General features: G+C 38.7%; 1 protein-coding gene across 1 annotated transcript in view; it reads left to right on the top strand.

Annotated features, from left to right (window-relative positions):
- The window catches only part of bcas3 (BCAS3 microtubule associated cell migration factor), a 135,430-nt gene that overhangs the window by 61,469 nt on the left and 60,643 nt on the right, over positions 1-13,318 (top strand). The window contains exon 13 of the mRNA XM_015044801.1: positions 2,863-2,956. Within this exon, the coding sequence (XP_014900287.1) occupies positions 2,863-2,956 (94 nt within the window). The remainder of the gene's footprint in view (positions 1-2,862; positions 2,957-13,318) is intronic.

Raw genomic sequence — 13,318 nt, forward strand, 5'->3', positions numbered from 1 at the left:
TGTACCCCACTTAGATCTCAGGGCTTCTATATATATATATATATATATATATATATATATATATATAAACAACATGGCCATGTATTACTTACTCTTTGCTTTCTTATGTCTGCAGCAATGTAGTCACAAAGATACAACAGAATTGTTAGTGGACTATGGTCCTTGTACTTGTTCAGAGCCATTTTAATGACTTTATTTGTAAATTCATCCATTCATCAAACTTTGAAAATAATCTGCTATGCTAACTAAACAACTCTGACAATCATCTAGAAAAGGTTCAAGATCATATGCAGTGCTGTGTACTAGACCTGAGCGACGCTCTAACTTTTTTTGTCAGGGCACTGACAAAGAAAGTTATCTCTTCTAAAAAATTGAAAAAAATAATCATTTAAAATAGCACTGTTGACAACATATACAAACAAAACATAAAACATCAAAAATTGATACAGTTCTGTTTTTGACATAACTAGAGTTTTGTTTGTTTTTTGAATGTGCTAAAACTGGTTACGGACTTTAAATCAACAGGAAGTGAGTTCCAAACTGCACGGACAGAGCACTTTGAGCTAAAGTGGTTCTTCAAAAGGGGACCTCACAATTTCCATCCAAAGCCGCTCTAGTAGATCTGCTATTGCCCTGCAGTCTCTGTATGCAATTGCTTAATGGTGTAGGTGGATATCCATTTAAACACTCAAAAATCAATTTTAAAAGATTATCATTTATAAAATTAGGAAAGTCCAAAATGCCAAAGTTAGCCAAAATGTGACAATGATGGAATCTGATTGGCTTTTGATATAAAACCTTTAAAGCCTGATTGTAGAGATTTGCTAATGGTTTGAGTATAGTTTGACTAGTCTGAGACCAGATCAGCCACAAGAGAGATTTGCCCAATGAGCAAATCTGCCCAATACAGAATGCAAACTCAAGTTTACCGCTCGACCAAGATGCGTTCGTGGGCCTGCAGATAAATGGAAATGCGGCTGTCATCAGATCTTTGCTCTTTCTCAATTAATATAAAGCTGTTCATGCAGGAATGTGATACCATTCAGCTGAAACCTCTAACCTGGATTTATCCTTCTTCTTACAGTTTACAAACTACTTCTTTCTGTTCAGACCCACTCAGTCAGTACTTTACTGGTGTAGAACCTTCTCACTGCAATTACTACTGCAAGTTTTTGGGATCGCTACACGGTTCATATATTTCCTCGTTCTTCTTTTTTAATAGTACAGGCTTAGTCTGATTGGGTGGAGAAGGATTCGAACGGGGCTCTGACTATGCCATTGTAACACATTATTTTATGAAATCTCAGTCGGTTATTTAAAATCACACATTTACAATAAATGTCATGTTAGTCTAATGAACTTCCAGCTATGCAAAAATGTGCATTAAATCAAATTCATAAGTTATCATCGTGTTTATATCCCAGCCATATAAGCACCATAGATTTAGTGACTTCCTACTGTATCTAGATGTAATACCAGAAGGTCTAATTTAGAATTTTGCCAGTTAGTCAAGAATTATCTGTGCTATACTTGGCTTGTTGCATGGAGTCTTTGCCCTTGCAGCAATCTGTCTTCCTGATCAAGAATGTGGTGACAGTGGAAAGCCTGAGTTTGAGAGGTCATCTGCCATGAGTGACCAGGTTTGAGAAGACAAAACACAAACACAAAAAACCCACAAAAACTACTTCAAGAGGACTTTGTTTTAATAAATAATTTCAATGCTTTGTACAGACCCTGTTACTTGAGATAAGAAGGTGCAAATGCAGCACCATGCAATGGTGCTTCGTGTTTTTATATTGACACAGTTGGAACTTTACCAGTTGCTGTCTCAATGTCAAATGAAAAAGCTGAATGTTTTTCTGCCTCTAGTTCTCCTCAGCTTTACCACATTATAATTAATCAAAGCGCAGAAGCTGTCACATCTTTAATGAGCCGTGGGAGCTTAATACCGCTGACGCACACACTCACTGCCTCCCCTATGACTCTGTATTCCACCTTTAGTTTGTGTCTTGTACGTCAGACTCAGGCCCTTAGAAGCAAGTCTGCTCTCTGTCACTAAGTGACACACTGTAACTGTACACTAACCATGAAGACTGAGTCAGCCGGTCAACAAAAGTCCAGAAGTTAAAACTTTGGGAGAGAAGGGCGGGGGGAGGATAAGCCAGCACTGATGTCCTTTGGAAATTCTAGATATTTCAGTTTTTTTTATATTTTGAAATTCCTTATTTGGAGCAGAAAGCTTGTGGTACACTGTCACACTCCCTCCCCTGTGTACTACTCTGTTCTCCAGAGGACAGATGTGTTTCAAAGGGCTCAAGCATCTTTCTCTCACAGAACCACCATGTCTGGATTCTCTGTAATAACAGTGAACTGCTTCATGTCAGCGGCTTCTTGCTTTTCTTCCTTTCTTGACTACTCAGTTTACTTTCTTGATTTTTATAACAGACATTTTACTCAACTTTAGAAGCAGCTTTCAGTTGTTGTAAAGTATAATACCAAGATAATATTTGATTGCAGAAGTAAATTTGAACATGTTTTTTCCCTGTGTTGGTGTGTCAGTAATTTTTGCACAGGATTTTTCAAATGCAGATTAGATTATGAGTTTGCTTTCTTTTCAGAGCAGTGCAAGAAGATTTTCTATCAAAGTGGGTTTTTTTGTCGAAGAGATGGTGATGACATCTTACTGAAAACAGCTCAAAGTGGCTGTTGTTTCTCTGTTAGCATGCCAAAGAACACTTTTCACACCAAAACCCAAAATGTCAACAATAAATCCTTGAAAAGGGGGAAGTCCCATTTTCTGTTTATTGTTACCATTGTCAGAAAGTGATTTTGGGTCTGTGTCCATATGTGTATACACCACAGGTCCTGGTGAGTGAGGACTCGGACGGAGAGGGAGTGGTGGCTCACTTTCCAGCCCATGACAAACCCATATCCTGCATGCAATTCAACCCTAGTGGTAAGGCCCACTTCCACAGAAACACACACGCACAAAACACACACAAACGGCTGCTTTTCACGAGACGGCTTGCTTTAAAGACTTGCAGTGACACCAAAAAACAGACTGTACAACACTTTGGTTGTACAGTCCAAACTCTCTCTCTCTCTCGTGTCTTTGAGATCAGTTTCATTGCCAAAAAACGGACCAATTGCTAAGTTTGGTCAGCAAGTATAATACCAAGATAATATAATGTTGCTGACCAAACTTAACAATTGAACTATAGATCAATTAATTTAAATCACTTCTTCCCCAGAGTAGTTTCAGAGTGTATAACAGAGCTGCTATACACTTTGAAAGAAGCAACCCAATTTAACAGCATGCCAGTCCCTAGTATTTAGGAATCATTGTGGATGTTTGGGGTCATATTGTGTGTGTGAACTCTCAGCATGTACTCCTGCCCAGCGTGTGTGTGTAAGTTAATAAAGAAGCTGCTGAGAGACGACTTTCACCCCCTGACCCCAGGAATCCCTCACTTACTGAGACTCAAGACTAACTGAGCAGCTCTCTCTGAGAAGGAAAAGGATTAAAATATGGACAAAGACTGACCACAGATGGTTGTCTAGACTCTGTCCCTTATTCCTCTCATCAAAAATCAAAAACACATCCCAGGTCAGAAAAGTTAATTTTGAAGAACTTGATCAGGACATATTTTCTACCCATGAAAGAGCTGTGGATTGTACATCTTCCTAGTTGTGGAATCTCTATCACAGTACATGAATAGGACCATTGCTTTTTTAAGGATGTCTTTAGTTGAGCAGGGTCATGTTTCATTTACACATCCAAGGTTTTTACAAACAAACCATAATGCTAAAGGATGCAAACTTAGATGCATTTCTGTAGATATTTAGAAGTTCTGGAATGAATGTATCTGAAATATAAAGGAGCCATATTCCACTGTGGATTTGTATCTTCTTTGTTCATTGCAACATTGTCACACCTTTCAGCCAGATGTCGTGTCTTTGAGATTAGTTTCATTGCCAATAAACCGGACCAAAAACCCATATAAAGGAGTTTGGACTTAATGGAACCAACTCCAGATGAACCCATGGATGACTGATGATCTGGTGGTGAATTTCCATAAATTCTAGAATATCTGCAATGTTCATAACACTCCAGGATGGACTGGGATCCAGATCTAACAGACTGATTTGTTGGACTGCCAGTAGGAGAACTGGAACCTGCTCATATTGAACGTGTGCTTCCTTCCATGCGCCACTGACATGGAAGAAAGTTCAAGCTCATCATGACGAAAATAATAGTGTTAGACTAAAGAGGAAATGATGAAATGACTCAAACTAAGTCTGGAAAGCTCAAGTGTTTTGGCTGGGAAGAGTTATAAAACCTTAGTGGCTTGTGTGTGTTAGAGGCTCTGTGAAGGGTGAACCAGAGGCTGCCAGCTTTTGGTGTGGTGCCTAGCACTCTGCGGCGTTGCATTGGATTTGTGTATCTATTCCTAGCGGTGTAATTAGAGGGACGCACATGAAGTGCAGTGGCAAAGTGCTCCTTTAACAGCTGCACTGAGTGTGCTTGTTTTCTTTTGCGTCTCGTTCTTTCTAATCATCCTCAATGATCCTTGACTTGATTATTAGGTGCATTGCCAAGTTCAAAATGTCCTCGTGTTTTCATTCCAGAGATGTTGAGGATTTGATATGACTGACTGGCACTAGATGGAGTGATTGATTCAGCCTTCATGCTCCACTCTGAGCTATTAAATGTCTTTCTGCAACAATCTCATTCAGACTGATAAGGTTTTAGTGCTTTGCTTGGTTATCCAGTTTGTAACACTACAAAGTGAAGATATCCGTATCAACTGATAGACCAGCCTTTCAAACATAATAAAAATCACATTAACATCTTCCAAAATCTTTCTTAATGAATTAAAGTAACATTTGTTCTGCAAGTTGTGCCTCCATGTGTCACAGAATACACAAACTCTATTTTTGTTTCAGAAATGCTTGTTTTACTTCTTTCTCAACTCACCCTATTTACTATAATAAGTCTAAAATTATTGTAAAAAATTATTTAAGCATTCAGTAATTTAATTAATAAAAAATTAGTATGTAATATTTAAGTGATCAAAAATATTTAACACCATAGAAGTCACATATGTGACCAAATTATTCTTTTGCTTGCAGTCCATTGTGCTTGCCATTAAATGATATAACAATATTCGTGGTTGTCCGAGATATTTTGGGGGACGAATTTTAAAATTAACAGAAAAATTGTGACAAAAATGCCAATAGCCTCTACATCTGGTGCAGCTTCTGTCACACAGTTTCTTTTCTTGTTTTTTCTATTGATGGATGATGCACATGTGTTGTTTCCATCTCTGACTTTCAGTGTGTGTTTGTATTGGGATTAATAATAAAAATACTATTCCACTTTTACCATGTCAACATGTGTTATCCTACTTTTGCTGCAATTTCATTGCTTTGTTCTATTTAATTTTCTTTTTCATACTGAAGGAAAAGAAAATACCTGGATATTTGGTGCACTATAAATGTTCAGTGAGCTCATCCTAATGGCTTCAGGGCCATATATTAGGCTCTCATTATTGAGTTGATGGTGTAATGATTACATTCTTCTTGCTTTTATTCCTTTGTGAGAACACATACATGTATGGTATAGACCATAGGTGGGCAATCCTGGTCCTCAAGGCCTGGTGTCCTGCAACTCTTAGATGTCTCCCTGGTCCAACACAGCTGAATCCAACAGCTGAATCACCTCCTAAGTGCAGTCAGATTCTCCAGAGTCCTGCTAATGACCTCATTATTTGACTTGGGTGTGTTGAAGTAGAGACACATCTAAAAGTTGAGGAGACCGGCCCTCGAGGCCTGGAGTTGCCCTCTCCTGGTATAGTCAGACAGTATCTCAGTGTTGTGACTCTGATGCTGATGAATCTTTCTAAACATTTGTAAAAACAACCTGTTTAACCTGGTGATCAAATAGTGCATGCTACAGTTTTATATGCGGTCCTGGAACCGGCCATTAAAACCTAAAGCAAATGTGCAATACTGTGATGTGAAACGAGGACGGCGTATTGGGATTCCAGCATAACCCTTCCACATCTGTTGATGTAATATGAGTTGGGACCTCTGATTATTCTACAGCTTTTTCAAGAGTGTCCCATTTTGCAGGGTAATATTTTAAAACTACCCCAAACTTTGTATTAGGGCAGAGAAGGAGTCATTCAAAATCTGAGCAAATTAGATCAGACTTTGAAAAGGTTTCTCTCACTTTGTTGGATGTTGTGAAGGTTTTTTTTCTTTGCTGCGGAAATAAACTTACAATAATTGAGCTGTCCTCTGAAATGTTCTCTGATTCTTTTGGCCACAGAAACAACCTTGAAACTCCCAAGATACTTACTACTCGTTTATAGTAACAAATCTGTTCTACTTGTTTTAATGATGAAGAAATGAAGGAGAAATTTTAAGTCCTAAAATAACTTGGAAACAAGTACCTTGAAATAAAAGCCAGTAAAAAAAAAACTGTTAAAATTATACATTTCCCTCTGTGATTGAAGTATATTCATTCACTCATTCATTCAATCATGAATCCAGTAGGTAACTGTAAATTTAACATGCTTTCCTGAGTAGTAAAAATAACAAAAATGTCAGATCTCAGATATAACTGTACATTCATCCTAATGTGGAGAAAAGTCTCTTTCATTATCTTTTTCAGACTCATGAAACTGTATTTTTTAGCCATCTAGATGTTCTGAATATGGAAGTTTTGAATATCCCATCAAAGCCCTGGGTAATGGCAGATGAATCAGGGCTGAATTTCTCCCCACACGGAACTGTCCCATAAACCATATTCCTGGTTTAGTAACATGCCGGTCTAATGAATAGCCAGGCCTGTCGTGCCTGACCATTGAGGCAGCTGTGCCATGAAGGCAGCTCTCCGTGGTGTAATAACTCCTTCGCTGCATCTTACTGATGTGTGAAAAAAACCAGGCTGCCGCTGAAAAAACGCTCAACCCACATGCACATGTTGAACACGAGGGGAATTCCCATACACAAGCAGCCTGACTCAGCCACACACTTCTAGCCACACATTTAGCTTGGATTGAGTTGTGTCTTCACACCAAGATAGTAATTAGCACTCACAGCTGCCTCACATGTGATTTACAGTCAGTACTGTGGAGGAATACTGTTGACTTTTTCCAGCTCTGTCTTGGAAAGGAAACGTTGTGACCTTTGTAATGTTGCAGAGTTTTTTATAAAGACTGACAGTTTTTTTTTTTTTTTTTTAAGTTACTACTTTTGTTAGAAATGCTACCTTGTCATCTAGTCTTCAGTGGGATGACCTACTGGCTTTAATAGCAGAGAGAAAAAAGAAAATTAGATGTTCATTTTCCATAAAGTAAATTGCTATATGTATTCACTGGTAGACATGATGTGGTTTCTACACCAGACACCTCAGCAGTGTAGAGTTACTAAATACCCATACAGTTGTGTCCAACTGGGACAACATCAAGAGGAAAAGCAGCTTAAGTGAGGCTACAGTTTAAAATTTGTTCAAACCGAGAGTCAAACTCAGGCAATATTTTCCAAAAGAGGAAGAGATAACTTTGCCATTTTTTTTACTGTAGATGGATATTTAATATTTTTTATGCTATTGAATAATTAAGTTGGATATTTAATATCATTTATAATTTAAGGTTTTCTTTTGTTTCTGAATAATTCACGTTATGTAAAAAGTAAAACAGAAGAACAACTTTTAAACAACACATACAGTATTTAGTGAAGATTAAATTGACTCCCACAGTCTTCCCATTTAAAGTAACTGAAATAATACCTTGGCTTATGACATGATGACTAGAAGATGTTCACCTATCGTTTTGAAGGATGTTTTCGCCTTTTAGACCCTGGTATGCTTTGCTCTTGGCTGCTGAAATAAAAATTTAACACCATGGTATGATCTTCAGAAACAAAATACACTAGCTGTGTTTCCATCGACCATATAATTGCACAAATTAGAATCACAAAAATACATTTGTTCAGAGCAAATAAAAGAAAAATGATGTATTAGGATAATTTGTTTTCTTGGCTGTACCGTAATTTGCATATTTCAGAAAATTGCAATGGAAACACTTTTCATCACATGAGTTATATGATCAACAACCGGTTGTTAATTCTAGTGGAAAAGACTGAGAAGACAGAAGTGGTAGGAGAATGATGGCACGGCGTGCTTCTTAAAGACTTATCGTGTTAACAAACTTGTTCACTTGTGATTTTAATTGTGTTTCTTATTTAATGGAATTACTGCAATTCCAAAATTGTGTTCTAAGATATTATCAAGAAAATATTTGACATTATCAAGAAAGATTTGGCACATTTGTAATGGAAACACAGCTAGTGCAGCTATTTACGAGTCTGGTGCAAACTGAATAGAAGTCTCAAAAGAAAACACACGTTCCACTTTATGAGACATAGTGTACGAGTGGAAAATATTTACAGCAACTATCAACATACCCAAGTCTGGCCCTCCAAAAGGTTTTTTACTGAGAGCAGACTGCAAGATGCTAAAAGAAGTCAAAGAAACCCTAATTAATACAATGGTGAAGATGTGGACTATTTTGTTTGATGTTGATATGGACAGTTGAAACTAGTGAACTTTTTTCTAGGACCAACAACTGTGACTGATTGAGACGTCAGTTTACCAGAAGCAAATAAAATTTTAAGAAACCATGTAAATGCAAGAGGATTATCTCCGTAGCCTCACTGTTTGTCTGCTCAAAGAAGGGATGAGGATTGGATCTGTTGATTAGAGTAGTTTGTTTAAGATTTTTTTTTTTTTTAATTGGCCAACAAATAGCTCTGGTGTTAAAAAAAAAGTAGCTGCTGTGAGCAGGTTTTTGTTCTTGCGAACAGTCTCCTCGCCTGTGACAGTTTGCAGTAGAAACCTCTCTCCTCTTAAAACAACTCCCAGCAGGAAGTGTGCAAATATGTAAATGCTGCATAAAAATGGACCTAAGTGGTGTGTTTTCCGCTTAAGTTGATGAAAGAACAAGCCTGAAGCTCTACCTTGAGAACCAGTCATGCTTTGTGAACTTGACCGCTACGGTGCTTGCCTTTGTGTCGGCACAGCTTTAAAGCTAGGTGACTTTTACCCTGTTAAAAAGACCGGCATTCCAGCAACGGAATATCAAACTAATAGCAGCTTGTCAGCAAGGTTAGCCACACACAAACACCTTTTTTCATATCTATTAACATTGAAGTGCTCACAGGTGGTCTGCCTGTGGAGCATGTAGAAAAACACAACCCTTGGTTTCAGCCCACTGTACATCAAATGAACCATGAGAAGCCCCTTACTCTGATGTTTTCTTTGCTTTTCCTTTGTAGCTTTCATCTTTTGGACTGGAGTAACAGTTTAAAGTGAAAGTACGGCATATGCCAATTTATAGATTAGAATCTTTTGTATTCATGTAAATAAAACTTTAGAATCTTGTCCATTTGCCTTTGAATTGATTTGAATTTTTCAGGAATTTAAATAGACATCATTTTAACACCAACATGTGTTGATCATTTGTTAAAATAGATTTGCAATTAGTCTGACTGCACTCCTTCTGCTATATTAGGAATACATAATTTTGGCCTTTTGGTTTCCCTAACCCTTACCCTGAAACCTACTCATATGCTCTTACATGAGTAAGAGCTCATATGTACATTTGTGGTTTCTTTGTTGCATTGTTGGCTAAATTAATTCTAGCTGAAGCAGATGATGCTTACTAAGCGATATATTGTGTTTATTTTCTCTTATCAGGATAAATCTTACATACTTCCTGAGTGAACATCAAAGATTTAAGTAAGATTTTATTGGTTATGTTTTCAGATATAGAGGTTGAATATGGGGCCTTGCTCATATTCAAGGCCTCATATTCATGAATTTCTGGGGACAAACATTTATTGTGAAAATATTTTATATTTCATTGTAACATCAAACTTTTGCTTCCATGGAAGAATATGGAGTGACTTTGTATTTATATCTTCATGCACCATAAAATAGCACTTTGAGAGGTCGCTGTAGCATTTTTATGTTACACCGACCTCTTGCTTATTTTTGTTTTTCCACTTCTGTTTTACCTTTCTGTGCCACCCTCTTGTTCCATCTGCAATTGTTATGCAGAAAGCTCTTTCAACCACTTTGTAAATGAATGTCCTGTCCACAATTAATGGGGCTTGAGCACATGTTTTCTGTTTGGATTGACAGAGATGGGGCAGTACAGCTTGCAGCGAAACACAACAAAAGACTCAGTTCTAGGAGAGGGGTCACAGAAACTAAAAACAGACATTTATGGAAATGATTATTCAATTTTCCTCATGTTCCCTATGCATGCATGTCTTACGCACATGGCAAATTAGAGGTCATCTCTTTCATTTTAGTGCACGTCTAAGTGCGTGTGCCAACAATTTCTAGTTGTAAATCATCACAAATAACACTCTAACGTATAGGACAAGGTGTTATAAATAGGATGTGTCAAACCATGTTCTGGCCAGCCTCTGGTTTCCCCGAAACCCTGTCTTTTCAGCCGCCGAGTGGCTCAGCTACTTTTTAATTTGGCCTTCCTGCGGGCTAACCGACTGACGCCTCTCGGTGAGCGCATCTGTATTTCAACACTGCCGCAAAATCCCCAATCCTTGGGCTCTGACACTCACAAAGCTCCAGCCTCTTTGAGCCTTTACTTTTTTTTGGGCCCTAACTGCAGCATCAACAAAAGAGAAATTCCGGCTCAGGCCAGAAATCAGCAGCCAACTTTCATCCATTGGAAAGCCAGAGGGCAGACTGTGCAGCCACTAGGAGGGCTGGGCTTGACCAAAACAGAGAGCAGAGGAGAACTAAAAGAAGGAGTGGAGCGTGGGTGAGGGAGGCTTTGAGAGCGAGAGGAAGCTCCCAGATAAACAGACCGCAGCGCCTCAATTCCTAATCACCCCGCGCTTCCGTTTCCAGACTCTATAATTAGAAGGGCCCCGTTCCTTTTTTCTGTGTATCCCCAGTTGACGCAAATGCTTCTTGTGGCTTGGCACCTCGTTTGGGGTGTGGGTTTGAAGAGTTTACAGGCCCTGGGCCTTAGTTCTCTGCCTTTCTGGTCGCTGTGATACAGCATGAAAAACTAACCACTGTCTCAGTCCACACTTTGCTTGGCTCCACTCGATAATATACATGACCCTACTGCTTATCCCTTCTACCTCCCTCATTCCACCTCTGTATTATCTTTAGAGAATTTCTCAAAAAAGAAAGCTTTTAACAGTTAACGAATGTGCCAAATTTATTAGACGTCTTCATATTTCTTCATGTTTAAGGGCGTTGGGGAGTGTTTTCCATCTCCCTTGCACATGTTGCTGAATCCTTTTAATCTCTTGCCATTCCAGCCTCCTCTTTTCACTTTTGACGTGCCACCCAATAAAGCCTGGCCACTAATTAAAACCTACTGCCGCTTCCACGGAATAGATTCCAAGTGGAACAACTCATAGGAAAAGGACAAATTATTTTAGTATTACTTGTGTCATTGAATCCTCAGAATGACAGAGGCTGGCCAGTTGTTAGTCTCCATCAGTGATATGGTTTCACCGTTCTGTTGAAAGCTTCAGGCTCTGGGTTTGGGCTTGTGTCTGAACTGCCTTTTTTCTGGCCAAACCAGTTCAGATCTGGGTTTGTTCTGGTGTGGTTTGTTGAGCATGTTGTTTATGGTGAGGGCCTATACTTTCTGCAGTTTGACGAGCTTCAAATAAAATGGGGCTAAATGAATGGGCCTGTCAGTGTTGGTTACACTTGTGCTGCGCTGTGGTTCAGTGTTTTAGTGATTTCCAGTGTGCATGCACACAGCCATGGTGATCCTTGATGAGTAGATGCTTGGATGCTCTCCTTCGCAGATACTTATCATCTTGTCTTCCCTTACAGGGACACACGATTTGAGCCCTGCACTTAACCAAACCGAGCTATCATGTGAGAGAAAGCTGGCTTTTATGACAGGAGCAAACGATAGCTGGTTTAATGGACTTGTTTGTTTGTTTTAAAAGACACAATAATTCTGTCATACTGTCTAGTGTCTGTCCTGCAGACTTGGTAGAGTTGGCAGACTTTGTGTGGTCCACTCCAAGGAGTAAAACTGAAATAATCTTTTACCTTACCAATTTTAGCAGGTCTACTTAGGTTTTCTCAGTCGCTTTGTTGCATTTCTTGAATAAGTTTTGACATTTGCAAAACAGTAAGTGCATTTCTCAAAACAGTTTGTACAAACAGCAAAACAGCATGGATTACCCCCAAAATCTGCTTCCTTAGTTTATCACTCAAAAGTAAAAATCTGTCTTAATGAACACGTCAGTGCTTCAGAATGTCAAGTCTTTGTTTCATTGTTTGGATATGAAAGTCATATTGATTAGTCATGTCAGTATAGCTGTGCACTCTGGAGGGATGTTGTGTTGGGAACTATAGCTAAAGTTTTGATGTAAAATCTAATGGTGGGAGATCAATGGGAAGATGCTGGACAAAATTCACATGTATGCTTTTACTGTAATTTGTTGACAGAATACAGGGTTTCCCCCCAGAAAACTTACTAAGCCTGGTGGTTGTGGGAGTCCACAGAGATGTTAAGTTGGCAGGAAACGTAAAGTATTGCTGGGTAAATATGTTACTGAAAGATAAATTAAAAGATTTTAAATTGTTTAACATTTAAATTTAAGATTTTAAGGAGCTAACACGTTTACTTTGTAAAAGTTCAAAGAACAATCTTCATTGTTAGATTGCTTTGTTACCATAGCAACAATCTGATGCTCTAAGTATAATCTTTGAGTTTTAGCTGTTCATTAATGCATCTTAGTAAACTACAATTACATTTGACTGTTCAGTCAGTTAAACTAGGCACCCTCTCCCAGATTTCATTAAATTCATAGTGAAATCCTGTTAGTGGTGCTGATGTTTGGAGCAAGACAGACCCCCAAATCAAATTCTGCTCAAGGCCTCGTACAACCTTGGACTGGCTCTGCATGATGAGCTAAAGCTGCATGATGCACTGTGCTGTATCCAACACAGTGCATCTCTGCTGCTGGATACAGAGGGTCATATAGGCTATATGAGCAATCCGCGCCAGGGTAAACTTCCGAGGTCAAGCCACGACAGCGCACGAAGAGGCCAACGCGCAGAGTCGCCAGCGGTCTGATTGGTTCATGCACCCTGTTCAATGCATCAACTATTAAAAACTATAAAAACTATAAACCCATCTTTCTTTCAGGAATAATCCTGCCCTGCCAGTGAAATGCTCACTGCAGAAGGGGCGCTTGCAGTCTGCCTTATTAAAAAAATAAATAAATAAATAAA

This window comes from Poecilia latipinna, unplaced genomic scaffold (assembly GCF_001443285.1).
Source record: "Poecilia latipinna isolate Pla-1442-1.1 unplaced genomic scaffold, P_latipinna-1.0 Scaffold691, whole genome shotgun sequence".
Lineage (NCBI taxonomy): Eukaryota > Metazoa > Chordata > Actinopteri > Cyprinodontiformes > Poeciliidae > Poecilia > Poecilia latipinna.